This window comes from Pimephales promelas, chromosome 7 (genome assembly GCF_988280905.1).
Source record: "Pimephales promelas chromosome 7, fPimPro1.hap1.1, whole genome shotgun sequence".
Classification (NCBI taxonomy): domain Eukaryota; kingdom Metazoa; phylum Chordata; class Actinopteri; order Cypriniformes; family Leuciscidae; genus Pimephales; species Pimephales promelas.
The window spans coordinates 777746-798280 of NC_142775.1; the positions used below are offsets into that span (position 1 = coordinate 777746).

The 20535-nt window shown below is 38.4% G+C and overlaps 1 protein-coding gene and 1 long non-coding RNA gene across 3 annotated transcripts; both read right to left on the minus strand.

The window, feature by feature from the left end:
• Nucleotides 1-1117: 1117 nt before the first annotated feature.
• On the minus strand, nucleotides 1118-2804 carry LOC120478380 (alpha-2-macroglobulin-like protein 1). Its single transcript, XM_089133543.1, has 4 exons — nucleotides 2760-2804; nucleotides 2461-2688; nucleotides 2171-2383; nucleotides 1118-2095 (listed from the first exon to the last, which is right to left on the minus strand). Exons 1-4 carry the CDS (start codon nucleotides 2802-2804, stop codon nucleotides 1961-1963), a joined length of 621 nt encoding a protein of 206 aa, XP_088989669.1. The 3' UTR covers nucleotides 1118-1960.
• Nucleotides 2805-9240: 6436 nt separating this feature from the next.
• Nucleotides 9241-12313, minus strand: LOC148978157 (uncharacterized). 2 transcript variants are annotated; one of them, XR_016169377.1, is made up of 5 exons: nucleotides 12277-12313; nucleotides 11010-11079; nucleotides 10712-10888; nucleotides 10341-10472; nucleotides 9241-9745 (listed from the first exon to the last, which is right to left on the minus strand). It is a non-coding gene; the product is annotated as an uncharacterized LOC148978157 (long non-coding RNA). The 2 variants fall into 2 exon arrangements; XR_016169378.1 differs by lacking the exon at nucleotides 12277-12313 and adding an exon at nucleotides 11195-11305.
• Nucleotides 12314-20535: the final 8222 nt, after the last annotated feature.

Below are 20535 nucleotides of genomic sequence, written 5' to 3' on the forward strand. Positions count from 1 at the left end.
AATCAAACTAACAGACATACAGACACTGAAGTTGGGATAAAAATTCAGGCCCTTGTACTTCAGACACTGGGGTAAACTATAGTGGCATTCTAATCAGAAGTGCCACACACTGAAATATTCAGATTAAAAGCCCAAACGAAAAACCTGATTGAGGCACACAGACACCCTTTCAGCACTCAGACGTCTTCCTGGCTCCATGATCCAGACGCTCTGATCTACCACACAGAGATCCTGCTTGAGCAGAAACCATCAGAACGCTTCCCTCCGCAGGAACAACCGTAGCTGGAGAAAACAGCAGAGACACCTGGAACAAGGACCAACACGCTGTAGGACACACACCAACTTTCCCAAATTGAAAAATAGCCACATCATACAGTACCTGGTTCTGGAAACACATATCGGTGTCAAGCGGCACATTAGCAGCAACTACATTCTCACTGGGAAAAACGCTGTAGACCAGAATCTGCACCGCTGGAGTCATATCGACGCTGACAGACAACTGGAACGTCACAGAGCCACTTGTGTCTGCATCACCAGTCTTTGCTTTAACCGTCTGAAATCCATGGAGGACGATCACTCCTTTGGATAAGACCTGACAGAACACATAGGTGTGCAAGTTGTGGAACAAATAGACCAGCAAACTTAACTACAAAACTAATGTGCACTCACCATATAGATTATCAGCGCTGTAGCTACCAGCCTCTCCAACAAATGAATACTCCACGGTCACTGGAAAAGAAGCACCACATTTGAGCGGCTGATTGAGCTTCATTATAGTCAGTTCACTAAACGATGGGTTGTCGGGAGAAACAGGTAGGAGAAGCTGAACAAACCTTGTATCTGTAGTGAAGTATGGCGATTTAGAACCATAAAAAACCTCTGGATTAGCACTCGCCTGGGGAAGATCAAACTTGATCAGCATCATGCTAGAGAAAGTCTTAATTTAAAAAAAAAAAAAAAAAGTCGTACCACCAGATTCAGATCAGCCTTAAGATCAGCAGTGTTTAGGGAGAAAGCAGCCCGTCCATTCTTGTTTGTGGTTAGGTTCAACAGCAGTTTTTTTGGGCCAGTTGCTCCCCTCCAAGAGATATACAGCTTTGTTTGTCAAGGACACCATTGCAGATTTTGAAACCATTACATCTGCGAGAGAAAGTCCAAACAAACAGTGAAGATTATCAACTTTGTGGCTTAATGGATCACGGCACACTTCCACTAAGGCTTGACCAGGTACAGGTTAGCCATATGTATATCTGGGAAACATCATAGCAAGATAAAGAACTGACCAACCACAAGACAAGAAAATAAAGCATCACTCACTTGGCACAAGACTCAACTTTCAGTCCCATAACTGCAACGCTGTAGGTCTACGGTGCGTTTACGGTCACGTCAAACTTGGGCAAAACTAAACCAGAAAAAAAACGCTTTAGATTAAGGCCTCAGATCCGTCATTGAACTTCCCTTACACAACAACTTACCGTATTTTTTCACCTCAAAGACTTGGGAGACTAGTGTTGGGACTCTTCACTCCATAACTACTCCATTCTGCGGCGGCTAGGTCTTGTGTCTGATGGACGGACGGACGCACGGACGGACGTACGCACGGACGGACGGACCGACGCACAGACGCATGGACGGACGGACGGACGCACGCACGGACGGACAGACGCACGTCCTTCCGACAGTCATATTAAAAGACCACATTCATTAACAAAAGCTAGTATAGACCATTACAACACAAGCCTACATTTTTTTCATTTTATCTTTAAGTCATGTACCAATTTCTAGAGCAAGAATCAAACTAACAGACATACCGACACTGAAGTTGGGATAAAAATTCAGGCCCTTGTACTTCAGACACTGGGGTAAACTATAGTGGCATTCTAATCAGAAGTGCCACACACTAAAATATTCAGATTAAAAGCCCAAACGAAAAACCTGATTGAGGCACACAGACACCCTTTCAGCACTCAGACGTCTTCCTGGCTCCATGATCCAGACGCTCTGATCTACCACACAGAGATCCTGCTTGAGCAGAAACCATCAGAGCGTTTCCCTCCGCAGGAACAGCCGTAGCTGGAGAAAACTGCAGAGACACCTGGAACAAGGACCAACACACTGTAGGACCCACACCAACATTCCCAAATTGAAAAATAACCACATCATACAGTACCTGGTTCTGGAAACACATATCGGTGTCAAACGGCACATTAGCAGCAACTACATTCTCACTGGGAAAAACGCTGTAGACCAGAATCTGCACCGCTGGAGTCATATCGACGCTGACAGACAACTGGAACGTCACAGAGCCACTTGTGTCTGCATCACCAGTCTTTGCTTTAACCGTCTGAAATCCATGGAGGACGATCACTCCTTTGGATAAGACCTGACAGAAGACATAGGTGTGCAAGTTGTGGAACAAATAGACCAGCAAACTTAACTACAAAACTAATGTCCACTCACCATATAGATTATGTCAGCGCTGTAGCTACCAGCCTCTCCAACAAATGAATACTCCACGGTCACTGGAAAAGAAGCACCACAATTGAGCGGCTGATTGAGCTTCATTATAGTCGGTTCACTAAACGATGGGTTGTCGGGAGAAACAGGTAGGAGAAGCTGAACAAACCTTGTGTCTGTAGTGAAGTATGGCGATTTAGAACCATAAAAAACCTCTGGATTAGCACTCACCTGGGGAAGATCAAACTTGATCAGTATCATGCTAGAGAAAGTCTTAATTTTAAAAAAAAAAACAGTCGTACCACCAGATTCAGATTCTCCATTCTGCGACGCCGCGGCCAAGTCATGGTCGCCTAGGTCTTTGTATCCCACAGCCTCATTGCCACAGCCACAGCTCTCCACCTCATTCGCCTTTGACTAGCTCCACCCTCCCTAAGGTTCCACCTCCATCTATAGTTGCTGCAGCTCTGCCTCTAACCTCAGGATCGCTGCTTCCACTTCAGGGGGTCGGCGCTGTGGCCTAGTCGCGGTCGCCTAGGTCTTTGTGTCTCACTGCCTCATCTCTTCTCTGGCTATGTGGTGTGCTCCACCTCCATCACCTCCGGTAATCCCCTTGGTAGTGTTGGGACTCTCCACTCCATGGCTACTCCATTCTGCGCCGCCGCCGTGGGATGCAGTCCTGACTGTGGGCTGGGTATCCGTCGGCTTTTCCCTGCTCAAGGCCATCCCCCCTGGCTGTCACTACCACCTGCACCAACCTTTCCTCCAGCAACGGACGGGCGGGCGGACGGACGGCTCGACGGACGGACGGACGGCTCGGGCGGACGGCTCGGGCGGGCGGACGGACGGCTCGGGCGGGCTGACGGACGGCTCGGGCGGGCGGACGGACGGCTCGGGCGGGCGGACGGACGGCTCGGGCGGGCGGACGGACGGCTCGGGCGGGCGGACGGACGGCTCGGGCGGACGGCTCGGGCGGACGGCTCGGGCGGGCGGACGGCTCGGGCGGGCGGACGGACGGCTCGGGCGGGCGGACGGACGGCTCGGGCGGGCGGACGGACGGCTCGGGCGGGCGGATGGACGGCTCGGGCGGGCGGGCGGATGGACGGCTCGGGCGGGCGGGCGAACGCCTCGGGCGGGCGGACGGCTCGGGCTTCCGCCCGTCACATTAAAAGATCACACTCGGTTAGCTGGAGGACAATAAAAAGCCGAAGAGAACCAAGCAAAAGGTTGGTGCAGATGGTGGTGACAGCCAGGGAGATGGCCTTGAGCAGGGAAGGGCAGACGGAGACCCAGCCCACAGTCAGAACTGCATCCCACGGCGGCGGCGCAGAATGGAGTAGCCATGGAGTGAAGAGTTCCACCACTACCAAGGGGATTAGAGGTGATGGAGGTGGAGCACACCACATAGCCAGAGAAGGGATGAGGCAGTGAGACACAAAGACCTAGGCGACCATGACTAGGCCACAGCGCCGACCCCCAGAACTGGAAGCAGCGATCCTGAGGTTAGAGGCAGAGCTGCAGCAACCATAGATGGAGGTGGAACCTTAGGGAGGGTGGAGCTAGTCAAAGGCGAATGAGGTGGAGAACCGTAGGGCAGCGAATGGGCCGCAAGTCCATGGCAAAGAAGATGTAATGTCCAACAGAGGGAGGCCGAATGGCCGATGGTCCACGCTGGAGTCAAGGGTGGTAAGAGAGCACAGCTGCATTCTCACTGGGAAGAACGCTGTAGACCAGAATCTGCACTGCTGGAGCCATATCGACGCCGTCACTTTGTTTACAATTGGAGTCTTATCAAAACGAGTCATGGATATCTGTTAGGAATGATCAAGATTAAAGGGGAAACAAAAAAAAAAAACACATGATCATCATCATCCATTTGATCACTGGATGGCAAACAAACCAAGAGTAGTGGTTCACAAAGCTTATTTTCACCATCTAGAAAGTTTAGTAAACAACTCCAACATAAAAACAGAATGCTTCTGTTCACTTCAAAGCCTAATGGTACTGACCTGGTTCTTTAAGTCCATCAACAGCAAAGAGAAAAAGGGTGAAACTGAGCTTCTTCCAAACACAAATCTCTCTCACAGCCATGAGGACAGATCACCCAAGACTAACCCTTATAAAGCCACTCTTCAGACTCTAATATATCAGGAGCGCATTCATCTCGTTAATTCAATTAATTAACCACCACCTGGCAGTAATTAATGTTATCATTTGATTAGGAGTTCCAACTGGCATTGATTTGAAACACGACAGATGGAGGTTATAGCGGACGAATCTTATAGTTCCAATATCAACACTATACAATTTTAAAAATATATAGCCTATATATTGAAGTTATTACTGAACATTTATTTAACCATAGCAAAAGTAAGTTTCTTGTGTTCATTTTAAACATGTCTGATATTATTTTATCTTATATCTGTTAATTAACAGTTGATTATCCTATATTTAAGAGAACTTTGTCCAAGTTGTGCAGGCGGGGCATGTTGTCACTCTGCGTTGCAATGAGCAAATGATTAGAATTGCTTTTCTACTCTATACTTGTATGAACTCTATTGAGAAACCATGAGAAAAGGGTGAATAAATTCTGAGATTCAATGTTCAGAAATTATAGATAGAGGGTTTGCACGTCACCGTTGGCATTCGTAAACGAGTAAATAAGCTTGTTTGAGATGCGCCTCGCCTCGCCTGCAATGTCGTCGAGAGTAGGCGGCTGCAGTTAGAGGAGGAGTGAAAAAAGTGGAGTCAAGCCGGACAGATATCTCGGTTCTCGCGGTGAGTCTGACACCTGTGAGATCAAAGACTGATATCGCGGGATTCACGGGATTCACGCTCGTGCACGTGTTGCTAATAAACTGGATACAATTTTAAGTTCTGTTGCTTTTATATGAAAATAAATATAATGAACAAGACACCCAAAATACTTGTTATTTAATTAGATTCCAAATATGTGTTTATCAATATATTTTTCTTTAATACAGACATGTGTTTTTATATATTGTTTTAATAAAAATATCATGTGGATAAAAATATCATGACATCTCATAATAACCCATATGGCACTGTCAGAGAGTTTATTCACCCATAACAAATATGTACATAGGCTAAAACATGATAGCAGCGTTTTAAAATCAAACATGTTAAAAGAGAAAAATACGTCACGGTTGTTTAAACCAATGAGCATTAAGCTGTGTCGTCAGCAAGTCGTTTCCCATCATGATTCTGATCAGCGCAGTCGGTGGAGAGCAACTGCGCGCGACTATGAGGTGCCCCTATGGACATTATTCAGAAATGCCATGCATATACATGTACTTTTCCTCTCACATACACATATGAAACCAAATTCATTCACATACTATAATGAAATGCTCACACACATACAAGTGAAATGCTTTTACACACACAACTGAAACGCTCTCATACATACAAGTAAAAAAATATACGCTCACACACAACTGAAAAGCTCTCTCACACACAAGTGAAACCCTGTATGTGTGTGAGCATTTCATTATAGTATGTGAATGAATTTGGTTTCATATATGTATGTGAGAGGAAAAGTACATGTATATGCATGGCATTTCTGAATAATGTCCCTAGGGGCACCTCATAGTTTAGAGTTAAGACGAACATTTGTTTTTATCTGGACGCCCTCCTGTGGTGAACTGTGTGAATTACACTGCAGTCATTTTACCCGTAAACATTTAAAGATTTGAGTCAGCGAAATAGATAAATCGACTCTGCAAGAATTCTGGTGTGTGTTCAAGTGAAATGAAAAAAGTTCAAATGAATATTATTCTCTCCACGAGCCAAAGGTAACGTTAAGTTAGAGTATAATTTAATATTGAACCAAACATGTATGACGAGTCACGCAGGTCCTGTGCTCCTCCGCAGCGGTAAGACCAGAACCAGTATAAAATAGTCCGAATATAAACACTTATTATAGGTGTACCACAGTGATTCAGGATAAGACAAAGCACGATTTGGACAACTGATGCATGTAGTCGCTCACTATATAACCTTTGAACATTTTGAACACAAAAAGTTAAGCACTAAAACTTTATAACAAGACAACTTAGCCAGTCGCCCTCCTGTGGTGAATTGTGTGAATTACACTGCTGCAACTTATTTCTACAGCTGTGACTGCAGTCAGAGGAAAACTTTGAGTTACAATATTTTGTAATATTTAATAAATTGTTGGTTGCCATGTGACGCAGTAAAACATCTGGCAATTACCTTTCAAATTTTCTATAAATATATTTTACATCTGCGATCAGGGGCGGTTCTAGGGTGAGTGGACATCCGGGGCTTAGCCTAGAGAAATCCATGTATGGGTCACGATACAAGGAATAAACTTTAAATAAAATTTTTATATTTTTTTATTTATTGTTTTTTTTTTTTAACAAGGTGGATCTTTCTTGCTAATTAAAATTAAAAATCACAATGTCACACATCCTCTTCTTTCCTTGCTGACTCATCTCAGACATGGTAAAATAGCAAGCTCAGCTCTATTATTATTTTAATAAATAGCATTCACTTAACAACATGATTTTTGTGAGAATATATAAAAAGAGGTGACTAAAGAATCTCTATAATAACAAAAAAAAATCTTAACCCATTCTCCAAGCACACGTTACATTTTACACATTACATTTTACTTTATACATAATACAAACAGAAAGGCTAAAAGCCAAGTAGGCCTATAATTAAAACACATGGGTCTACACTTATATTTTTGAAGGAGCACTTGTAGATGCATTTTACACAGCACTTAGAATTTGCATAAATAATGGTGTGAGACTGATGGATCAAATATCAAATTTGGAATAGAGAAATATGAAACATTGAAAAAATGAAAATGGTACTTCGTTCGATCAATTCGTTCAATCGATTTGTTCAAATCAGATGATTCATTTAGGAAAAAAGTAAGAAATGATTTTGAATGGCGGTCAGTGAATCGTTTACAAGCAAATTCAATTAATAAACACTGTGATGCTTTGTTTGAAACCATTTTCTTTAGCGGAATATTTTCTTTACGTTTGGCCATGCTGACCAAACATATAACGCTCTTAAAATGCGTGTGTGCGTGCACGTGCACGTCCTATTGACTGTGCTGCACAAAGTGTTCGACGATCAAAATGTAGCATATCTGACAATCTAAAGAATGAAATCTAATACTATGATTAGAAGTTACCTGCTGAAGCTGTTGTATCTTGTTTTAGTGATGGCTGGGGGTGTTTTACTTCCTTTTTTTTTTGGGGGGGGGGGGGGGGGGGGACTTCGATACCATCCATTTTACTCATTCATTACTAACTTACACATCATCGACAAACACCTGGCTCCAAAATATTTAATTTCATTGGCTGGATCGTACAGACGCGTTGCTTCTCATCGATGGTTGGCCAGTTTACATGTCAGTCAGAAGCGCTAGCCTGAGTGGGCGGTTCTTGTCGGTTGTGAATGACAATGCGTATGTTGACGGACGCTACGATGCGAGAGTCGAGAAATATACATTTAATTAATTAAATTCTCTCAGTGATGGTGTGTACAATGCATGGAAATAAAAAACATTCGGGGCTTTACTGAAAACAGCCCCCTTAGCCCACCCCTATGCTGCGATATTCTTTAAAATGGAGTTTAATCGCCCTCCTGTGGTGAACTGTGTGAATTACACTGCTGCACCGTATTCAGAGCGCCAGAGGAAAACTCTGCACTAAACTCTGCACTTACTTTGCATTTATTTCACATTGTTTGATAAATTATTAATTTAACGCGACATAGTAAAAAATCTAGAAAAGTTCGCTTTTATTTAGTGGAAATATATTCTTATATCTGTAATATCAATTTAAAGACTCGCGTTTAAACGCCCTCCTGTGGTAAAATGTATTAATTACACCACTGAAACATTTTTTCTACAGCAGTAATTCTAGAGGAAAACTAGTTTGATTAAGAATTGTTCTTTTAAAGCGCAAAAGAATAAATATGCAGCGAGAACATTTTAATGTTATTTATTTTAAGTTATTTTGTGTTGAATGTAACAAAATGTGGACTTTAATACACGATGTAGTATTTGTTGGCAAATGTAAAACCTAAAGATGAAGTGACTTTAGTTTGCTGTCACCCGGTGTCTTATTTAGGCTTATTTTAGAATGCTCTAAATTACAGTTTTCCCCATTCATTTCTATGGGTGCCCATTTTTGACCCAAATACAAGATTAAAGAGGGTTTTTTTCACCCATTTAACATTGTAGAATTGAGTCAAAAAAAATTGTGTGTGCTCAGGAGGCAAACTTAGGAAAAGCAGCCAAGTCTTGTACCGCTCAGATCAAGGGAAGTATTTTTTAAAAATAAATCAAAACTAGTTTGCGCACTGTTAATTATTTTCCTGTTAAATAACAGGAAATTACTGGCAGCAGGGTTACCATTATTTTCCCGTCATTTTTACAGTTTATTCCTGTTAATGTTTTTTTTACAGTGTTTCCCATAATGTTTTTGAACAGTAATTTACTGTGAAACACAGAAAAAAACAGGAAACAACTGGCAGCAGAGTTACCATTATATTCCTGTTAAATTTATTTTATTTAGTAATAAATTTGTTTTATTTTATTAATAAATTTAGCATTTATTTAGTTATATTAATTATTAATATAATTATAATAACATTTATTAATTATTCTTAGTGTGTACCACTGATTGTTAAAGAGATATTATAGCTTGAGTTAATACAATAATAGGCATAATTCATCAGATAACACTTAAGAGAAAGAAAACTAATAGTTTGGTCTAGAAATTAACTTTTTTATTGTAATACAAACACACAAAATGTAGGAATACATGGCTCAGACCAATCACAGAAATATACTGTATATAATATATATGTTCATTGCTGACATCTGTGGAAAATAACAACTGTGTCTTGTCTTAAACTAGCAAAGACACTTGCGTTTGGCTTTGCGCTGCGTCAGTGCAAGATAGGGCCCTAAACCTCAACATTTAATGTTCCCTGAACTGCAAACATTTGGCTAAAAAACTCAAACCAAGGATATACACTGACTCCTGGTTACCTAAAAATGTTACACATAGGCTCAGATTATTCACAAACAAATCTCATTTTCTCAGCTTAAAAAGTAGCAAATACATTTACATTTTTAAACTCCAATACATTGTTCATTATAACAAAATACTGAACCTCAACACTTAAACCACTAAAATTCAACATGTATGAATACAATAAAACCAGTACTTAACACTTAATGGAACTCTTCATCTTCATTCTGAAAGTCTTGGGTCTGTATATGAGAGAGAGAGAGAGAGAGGGAGAGAGGGAGAGAGAGAGAGAGAGAGAGAGAGAGAGAGAGGGAGAGAGAGGGAGAGAGGGAGAGAGAGAGAGAGAGAGAGAGAGAGAGAGAGAGAGAGAGAGAGAGAGAGGGAGAGAGAGAGAGAGAGGGAGAGAGAGAGAGAGAGAGAGAGAGAGAGAGAGAGAGAGAGAGAGAGAGAGAGAGAGAGGGAGAGAGGGAGAGAGAGAGAGAGAGAGAGAGAGAGAGAGAGAGAGAGAGAGAGAGAGAGAGGGAGGTGAGTTCCATAATTTTAATAATTTTTTAATCCAAAATGATATCACATGGCTTGACCTAACAAAAGCTAATTTTAGAAACAGAGCACAAAAAATACAGGATGACATAAAATAATAGAAAGGGTGATGAGTACAATTTATTGAAAGGGAAAAAAAAATAATGGCAAAAGAGCATGGAAGAGGAGTTCAGTATTCTAACTTTGAAAGGCAGTTGAGAATGAACATTAGAATGAATTTACCCAGCCTCCTGAGTCATTGCTGTTTGAACATGTGTAATGCATATATATATATATATATATATATATATTACTCACCATTTTCAAATGAAATCCCACTGAAAGTCCATGAGCTTGCGCAAGAGGCTGGCGACGTGTGAATTAACAGTTCTTCTTTTTTTCCCCTTTGCAGTCTTTGTCCCTTTTTCTGGATTTATACCCACAAAGCGTCTGGAAAATTATACACTGGTTAAAAATCTAGTAATTCACACAGACTAACAGCACAACAAAGACAACAAATATAAATTAACTTTCCTCAACATGCACTATCTTCTTGCCTCTGGGAATGGTGTAAGTTGCACTAAAACTTTCTAAATCAAAGTTAATTGCTAAATCCCATCACCAGACCTATTGGGACCATGCTTGAGCCACAGCTGAAAAAATGCAGAAGTTAACAGACAATAGCTTACCTCTGGATGAATTCAAGCGTGCAGGCTGCCTCCTCTTGATACTGTAGGTTAAAGTTATAAAAACAGGAAAAAAGAGACGCCAGCCCTGTCACAAAGGTGGACTGGATCCCTTCCCTTCGCAAATAATTTGGCCCTCAAGGCTGAGCATCCAGCGCTGGAAGCGGCTTCCCGTTTCTCCTGAAACAGAAAAGTTTTAACGTTCAAATTTCTGTTTTAGTTTTCATTTTGAATACAGTTTAGTTTGATACCACTCTACATACAACACTAAAGCCAACTGTCCTTTCTAAAACCAACTTACCAAGAAGTATCAGACGAGGAGTTGCAGGTATAGAGAGTGAACTCTCAAGGTCAGCTGCAGTGGCACATCCCTAGGACATAGAACAAATTAAACATATAATTAATTACATAAGGCTACCACTAAGTGAGATAGATAGAATGGAGAGACAGGAAGAGATGGATAAAGAGACAGTGGGGGATACACACATCCTGAAACACATTGTCAGTTTCTGTATGGGCATGAACTTGTTTGTACTGCTCAAATACAGACTGACTCTGAAAAAGAGAGTTGAGTGTTTGGCCTATTGGGACATAATGGGCAAAGCTGTCCTTGCCGGCTTCATTTTGTCCCAGGCATATTGGAACAGGTTCGACATATTTAAATTGACTCTTGAAAACAGTCTTTCTACGTAGATCTGTTTTTAATGCGTGTGTATTGTGAGTTCGGAAAAGATCTTCTGCTCTCAGATCATCAATTAGAGCCCTAATTGAATCATCTGACGTAACTTCTCATCCAATTTAGAAAATAACTGAGACTGGCTGAGATCATCTATTGACTGCATATCTTCAATGATTGTCTGAATGGTGGAGGCCGGAAGCAGTAACTTTGCCTGTAGCTTAAGATAAAACAGAGCAAGATTCCTCAAAAAAAGTGAATCTTCAATATTTTCTGGGCTAAACTCCAAATGGTCTGCATTATCAGCAGCATCAATCTCCACATCACACTGCAAATCACTGTCTCCATGACCATGAGGACCACTAGATCCACTTACACCAGCCAGACCAATAACAGAATCCGTTAAATTAACCTCTTCACTTCTTTTATGTTTTCGTGACAAATGAGATGTAAATGTAGAAATCACAGTAAATGTTTTATCACATTGCTTGAAGGGACAAACAATAGTTCGTCCTTCTTTGATGTGCACTTTAAGATGAGAGTAAAACTCAGTCAAGGAGTCACATTTGGCACGGCAGGAGGAAACATGACATGTAAGATCCACTAGCCTAATCGATCTTGGCTTAACAATACTATCCTGATGATGTCTGTAAATATGTCCCTTCAGACCAGCACATTTTTTAAATGTCCTTTGGCAATTAGGCATACAGCACTGCAGTACTAAATTGGGTATGTTGCTGTGAATTCTTATGTGCCTCACATAGGCCACAGAGGTGGCTGACTGTTGTCCACAAATTTGGCAAGAAAACATTATGAAAGCCAATTCGATTTTTAGAAAGATTAGCAGTTAATTGCTAGATTAAAGCAAGTAAGAAACCATTTAAATTTTCACCTGGTTCTGAGAAATATATCCTGGTATCATCTTGAACAGCATTGTGATCAGCATTGACACCCTGCATTTGTATGGAATTAATTTTGAGCCAATAAAAATGAACGTAACTTTTCAAGAAACGAATGAAAATATAAATTGAAACTGAATAAAATATCTTTGAAACTGAAAAAGAATGAACCGCAAGCAATTTTTTGACTTTGTTTTTAACACACTACATGTTTTGCTAACTATTCCTCATATTTCGTTTACTGATCTACACTTACAAATGCGCTTCCAGAGTTTTCATTTACGTTTCTGAAGTTTTCGTTTACACTCCCTGATTTTGCGTTCGCTGTTCTGACACAAATCTCTCGTGGGGGCGGGGCTAGTAGCAGTGTATTCTCATTGGCTACTGAGCTTTTGATTGACAGCTTCTTGACCTGGAAGTGAAGACGTCAGAGTTGTGTTTACACGTGTGGATGTGAGCGTCTGTAAGCGCAGCTTTCTATTTAATTTTAGTGATATTAAGTTATGTTTGTTTTTTAATTTTATCTGTATTTACCTTCTGCTGCGATTACTTTGTCAACAGAAGCTTTTAGGTTCACAAGAGATCAGTCTATTCAGCTGTAATTGTACATCAAAGTACGCCCACTGTATGTGACTACTTAAAATATTGTGTCCAATGTTTTAGGAGAATATTTGTTTATTCTTGATGATTCGTTTGCATGTTAGGCTCTGAATAGGTTGTGCTATTACAAGAGAATAGCCTACTAGTATACGTGTGTGATATATTCAGCAGTCAAGAAAGTTTCACTTCAACCAGGTAATCAAGTTTGGCAACCATGGCCATCAAATTTCTCATTGTTACCATATGCATTTACACCATCAAATGATCATGTATGATCACTTAAATAAGAGGAATTTAAACTATATGAAAATTACAATCGTGGGTTGCTGTCAGATGATACAGACCTCAAAGGGCATTTCATTACATATTTCACACAAAGAATATTTTTGTTGGTATTTTTTTAATCATGCTGATCATTTTATTTATTTCATTTTGTTAATATTATTTTCTCACATTTAAAATGGTAAATGTATTTGAACAATCATCAACAGGTTCAATTATGACTTATAAAATCAGTTAAATGAATTTAAATAAAAAATCTAATAAATGTATTCATTCTTTATTGTCACTACAGCATATACACAAGTATCAAAGTGAAAGTCTTGGATGCAGTTATGACAGGAAAGACCAGAATCCACAAAACATTAACTGCATACTGTAATGCACAGTATTCTCATAATATAGATAATAAAATGTATAATCACAAAGATTTTTAATGAAATAATACATCTATGTGAGTCCACATAACACAAGTGGATTGTACCCATGTATGGCAGTTGGTCGGAAGTTATTTTTAATAGTTAAAACAGTTTACATTATTAGTATTTTCTTATCCTATTGTTTCACTTCAGAAGGTATTGATTCATCCACTGAGGTCACATGGACATCACGGTCACTGTGTGTGGTTTTTAAAGCATCTTTAGGACTTGCAGAGATGGATTACTTTCCTTAAAATCTTAATTCGTATTTATATGTAGAAAGAAAGTAAAATGCATCTGGGACAGCATGAGGGTGAGTAAAATAAGTGATCATTTTATTTTTGGATGAACTATCCCATTCATATGCTGTTGATATGCAAATCCATGATCAGCAGAGACTAATAAGAATAAACTGCAACCTCTTGTGTACTGTGATTGTTTTAATCTAGAGCTCCAAAGAAATTAAAATATTTGCTATTTTATCATATTAAAATAAAATACAACAGGTGTCTGAAGATAAGGATCCCAGTCATTCAAAGGTGATATGTCTGAACAAAGTAACATTATTGTCTGATGGAGACAGCTGATCTCTGGTATTATCACTCCATCCTCTGTGTCAGCATCAGAATTTTGTTTATGGAAAAGTGGCTCAAATCCCTGGAAAATGAGAAAGGAAATATATTATAATCTAACAATACAAACTGCTTTGAACTCCCACATGCAGTAACCATTTGCAGACTTAAAATAATTATTTCAAACAAATTATATAAATGTTTTAAGGGATTTTACAGTACTAAATGTTTACCTGACTCACACACCATTTATCATCTGTAATACTATTGTGTAACCAGTAGATGGCTCTATAGCCCAATAAACATTTATCCATGGCTGTGTAGCATCTACTCCCAGTTGCTGGATTTTTTCAGTCATAATTATATATATATATATATATATATATATATATATATATATATATATATATATATATATATATATATAAATTATTAAAGACTATTAAAAATTCAAAATTTTTCTCCAAAATGTTGTTTTTTTAACATAATTATTACTCAAATATGGATACAGAAAAAGCATTTTGTTGCCTTTTGCAGAATAAATATTGCGCCCAGGGTTATACTTCAAAACAAATGAGTGTTTACATATTATGAATAGAGATGTGGAAAATGGTCAAGTCCTGTCTCTCTTCTTTTAAAAACTCTGCATCACAAATTAATCAGCAATTGGCTTTACATTGCCAAAGTTGAACTGGGCAGTGATTGACAGGCCTCTGGTCCAAATGGCATCGGTCATTGTCTGATACAGTACATTTTGTACTCTAGGCTACAGTACAGATACTGTACAGTACTCTAGCACAATGTTGTTTGGGGTGGCAGAGGGGAAATATGATCTAATTGAAGCAAATATGATCTAATCGAAGACTGTAACCGTATGTAACGTTAGATAAACAAGACATGTAATGATTTGGCTAAAAACTTACAAATTAAATCAAGAAAACACTGCTGTATAATTTTATGGGCTCTAATCACTGAGCTCTAATATGCCTCTCCACCTGAAAAAGCAAGAACTGTATTATAATTAGTATTAGTTTAGTATTAATTAAAAAAAATAAAAACAATCAGACTTGCCACGAGTAGCCTATGCTATCCAGTATTCTGATATCGACGATGACAAATTATATCATTTGTCTGTATTCCTTCTATAAGAAATCATATCAACAATATAGTGTAGCAGTAAATAAATATAGAAATAAATTTAATATCACCTAAATGAAATAGAAAGCTGCGCTTACAGACGCTCACATCCAAACGTGTAAACACAACACTCACTGACGTCTTCACTTCCAGGTCAAGAAGCTGTCAATCAAAAGCTCAGTAGCCAATGAGAATACACTGCTACTAGCCCCGCCCCCACGAGAGATTTGTGTCAGAACAGCGAACGCAAAATCAGGGAGTGTAAACGAAAACTTCAGAAGCGTGAATGAGAAGTCTGGAAACGCATTTGTAAGTGTAGATCAGTAAACGAAATATGAGGAATAGTTAGCAAAACATGTAGTGTGTTAAAAACAAAGTCAAAAAAATTGCTTGCGGTTCATTCTTTTTCAGTTTCAAAGATATTTTATTCAGTTTCAATTTATATTTTCATTCGTTTCTTGAAAAGTTACGTTCATTTTTATTGGCTCAAAATTAATTCGATACATTTGCATCTGTAATAAAAAACAAAAAAACAATAAAACAACAAATTTAAACATCAATGTACAACTCAATGATAATCAAAACAGTTATTAACAATAACAGGTTAATTATGTTGGAATTTGGGTGTAAATTAACAGAAACATTTAACAGTGCACATTTGTCCAGAATACGGTTTTAAGGTTAAGACGAACATTTGTTTTTATCTGGGCGCCCTCCTGTGGTGAACTGTGTGAATTACACTGCTGTCATTTTACACATAAACGTTTAAAGATTTGAGTCAGCGAAATAGATAAATCGACTCTGCAAGAATTCTGGTGTGTTCAAGTGAAATGAAAAAAGTTCAAATGAATATTATTCTCTCCACGAGCCAAAGGTAACGTTAAGTTAGAGTATAATTTAATATTGAACCAAACACGTATGACGAGTCACGCAGGTCCTGTGCTCCTCCGCAGCGGTAAGACCAGAACCAGTACAAAATAGTCCGAATATAAACACTTATTATAGGTGTACCACAGTGATTCAGGATAAGACAAAGCACGATTTGGACAACTGATGCATGTACTCGCTCACTATATAACCTTTGAACATTTTGAACACAAAAAGTTAAGCACTAAAACTTTATAACAAGGCAACTTAGCCAGTCGCCCTCCTGTGGTGAATTGTGTGAATTACACTGCTGCAACTTATTTCTACAGCTGTGACTGCAGTCAGAGGAAAACTTTGAGTTACAATATTTTGTAATATTTAATAAATTGTTGGTTGCCATGTGACGCAGTAAAACATCTGGCAATTACCTTTCAAATTTTCTATAAATATATTTTACATCTGCGATCAGGGGCGGTTCTAGGGTGAGTGGATATCCGGGGCTTAGCCCAGAGAAATCCATGTATGGGTCACGATACAAGGAATAAACTTTAAATAAAATTTTTATATTTTTTTATTTATTGTTTTTTTTTTTAACAAGGTGGATCTTTCTTGCTAATTAAAATTAAAAATCACAATGTCACACATCCTCTTCTTTCCTTGCTGACTCATCTCAGACATGGTAAAATAGCAAGCTCAGCTCTATTATTATTTTGCATTCACTTAACAACATGATTTTTGTGAGAATATATAAAAAGAGGTGACTAAAGAATCTCTATAATAACAAAAAAAAATCTTAACCCATTCTCCAAGCACACGTTACATTTTATACATTACATTTTACTTTATACATAATACAAACGGAAACGCTAAAAGCCAAGTAGGCCTATAATTAAAACACATGGGTCTACACTTATATTTTTGAAGGAGCACTTGTAGATGCATTTTACACAGCACTTAGAATTTGCATAAATAATCGTATGAGACTGATGTATCAAATATCAAATTTGAAATACAGAAATATGAAATATTGAAACATTTCTGCTAGATCACTGCAAGCCACTGCCTTAAATAAATAGTCGGTTTATTCAATCGATTCGTTCAAATCAGATGATTCATTTAGAAAAAGAAAAAGAAATGATTTTGTATGGCGGTCAGTGAATCGTTTACAAGCAAATTCAATTAATAAACATTGTGATGCTTTGTTTGAAACCATTTTCGTTAGCGAAATATTTTCTTTACGTTTGGCCATGCTGACCAAACATATAACGCTCTTAAAATGCGTGTGTGCGCGCGCGCACGTGCACGTCCGTGTTAGACGATCAAAATGTATATCTGACAATCTAAAGAAAGAAATCTAATACTATGATTAAAAGTTACAGATACCTGAAGCTGTTGTATCTTGTTTTAGTGATGGCTGGGGGTGTTTTACTTCCTTTTTTTTTTTTTTTTTTTTTGAAGACCTTTGATACCATCCATTTTACTCATTCATTACTAACTTACACATCATCAACAAACACCTGGCTCCAAAATATTTAATTTCATTGGCTGGATAGTACAGACGCGTTGCTTCTCATCGATGGTTGGCCAGTTTACATGTCAGTCAGAAGCGCTAGCCTGAGTGGGCGGTTCTTGTCGGTTGTGAATGACAATGCGTATGTTGACGGACGCGATGATGCGAGAGTCGAGAAATATACATTTCATTAATTAAATTCTCTCAGTGATGGTGTGTACAATGCATGGAAATAAAAACATTCGGGGCTTTACTGAAAACAGCCCCCTTAGCCCACCCCTATGCTGCGATATTCTTTAAAATGGAGTTTAATCGCCCTCCTGTGGTGAACTGTGTGAATTACACTGCTGCACCGTATTCAGAGCGCCAGAGGAAAACTCTGCACTAAACTCTGCACTTACTTTGCATTTATTTCACATTGTTTGATAAATTATTAATTTAAAGCGAAATAGTAAACATTTTTACAAAAGTTCGCTTTTGTTTAGTGGAAATATATTCTTATATATGTAAAATCAATTTAAAGACTCGCTTTTACACGCCCTCCTGTGGTGAATTATGTGCATTACACTGCTGTTAATTGTCTCATTTCTGTTAAATCCTTTTATTAAATTATTTGCATTGATTAAAATCATTTGATAAATAATTGAAAACATCTGGCAAACATGTAGTTTAATATGAAATATATTGATGGATGTATAAACTAAGGGAAAATTATGAAAAATTTATTGTATCATTCTCTGTGTATGTATACTGCCTCCCGATTTGTTAAAGTAAACAAATACATTATATAATTTTAAAAAGTCCAATGTCTTGATCGAGCTGTGGTGAATTCATGTGAATTACACTCCAGTTAATTATTTCTAAAAAATTTCTACCTACTTCTAGTTAATTCAAGTCAAAGAAAAATTTGCATTACATTATTTTACATTGATTTCATGTTAAATAAATCGTTCGTTACCACATGAAACACATGACCCCTTTTATTTATATATTTAGTGGTATAATAATTGTACATACTTTTAAATTTGAATTGAAAACACTCTCCTGTGGTAAAATGTATTAATTACACCACTGAAACATTATTTTTTCTACAGCAGTAACTAGTGAGGAAAGCTAGTTAAGCAGAGGAAAGCAGAGAAAAACTAGTTGATTAAGAATTATTCTTTTAAAGCCTCGTTGATTCAGACGTTTTAATAACAGAAAAAATATAAGCGCAACAGAATAAAATATGTAGCGAGAACGTTTAATGTTATTTTAAGTTATTTTGTGTTGAATGTAACAAAATATGGACTTTAATCCACGATGTATTTGTTGGCAAATGTAAAACCTAAAGATGAAGTGACTTTGCTGTCACCTGGTGTCTTATTTTGCCTTATTTTAGAATGCTCTAAATTACAGTTTTTCCCCCATTCATTTCTATGGGTGCCCATTTTTGACCCAAATACAAGATTAAGAAGGTTTTTTTTTTCACCCACTTAACATTGTATAAAATTGTGTGTGTTCAGGAGGCAAACTTAGGAAAAGTAGCCAAGTCTTGTACCGCTCAGATCAAGGGAAGTATTTTTTAAAAATAAATCAAAACTATTTTGCCCACCTTTGTCCAGAATACGGTTTAGAGTTAAGACGAACATTTGTTTTTATCTGGGCGCCCTCCTGTGGTGAACTGTGTGAATTACACTGCTGTCATTTTACACATAAACATTTAAAGATTTGAGTCAGCGAAATAGATAAATCGACTCTGCAAGAACTCTGGTGTGTGTTCAAGTGAAATGAAAAAATTTCAAATGAATATTATTCTCTCCACGAGCCAAAGGTAACGTTAAGTTAGAGTATAATTTAATATTGAACCAAACACGTGTAACCTTTATATTTGCTATGCAAGTTCATTATTTTATTTTATTTTATTTTATTTCATAAGAAACAGATGTTAAACAATAATAATCTGAGTATTTTAAACATCTTTATTTGTTTCATACAAAGTTAAATATATGTATGTCAAAGGGTTATTTTGTGCTCCTGCCCCTTTAAGGCAGAGCGTGCTGGGAGAAAAAAAAAAGTGAAGTGAAGTGAGTTGAGTTAGGCGACTGTTCATGCTGTTATGCCGATGCTTCTGATTAAAGAAGAAATGTGAACTTCCACCATTGTAACCCGTGTTTCATTAACGTTAACCACGACGAAGAGACTGGAGTAAAGAAATAAGGGTTACAGACTGGTGGCAGCGGTTTCAAGTTCAAGAGTTTCTGGAAGTTTCACGGCAGTGGCATTTAACTACGACGGCACATTTCTAATGCACCGTGAAGTGAAGCGTAGTGGTGGTCAGTGGACTTTGAGGATACATTTAGTCTGTTTAAAAGTGACCATTTAATCACGCGCTCCGTTCGAAGTTTAACAGTGTCTTATCGACGAGAAAATGTCTACCGATTCTCGCGTGCTTCACGCGCGCGCGTCGTCTCCCAACGGAAGCGATGATGATGACGAATTGGACAGCACAACTCGGCGTACAGAGAACGCAGCTTCGTCTAATCACACAACAAAAGTACTGCACTTCAAAGTCGATCTTCCACCATGTTTCCATGGGGACGGTAAGGATAAAGACAGTTTTTCCTTATGGAAAGCCCGACTAGAGCTTGCTGTTAAAGCTTGTGCTGATGCACAGACACAAGATTTGGCTGCCATTTTGCCTACACGGTTGAGTGGAGATGCTTTAGCTTATTGGCTCTCCTTGTCTCCTACGATACAACAAAACTATGAACAGTGTGTTGCTGCGTTAAATGACGTTTTTGGACGGAAACAATTTTTGCTGCATTTTCAGACTTTTGTGAATGCCAGACCACGTATGCCCAAAGAGCCTTTGGAAGTATTTGCAGC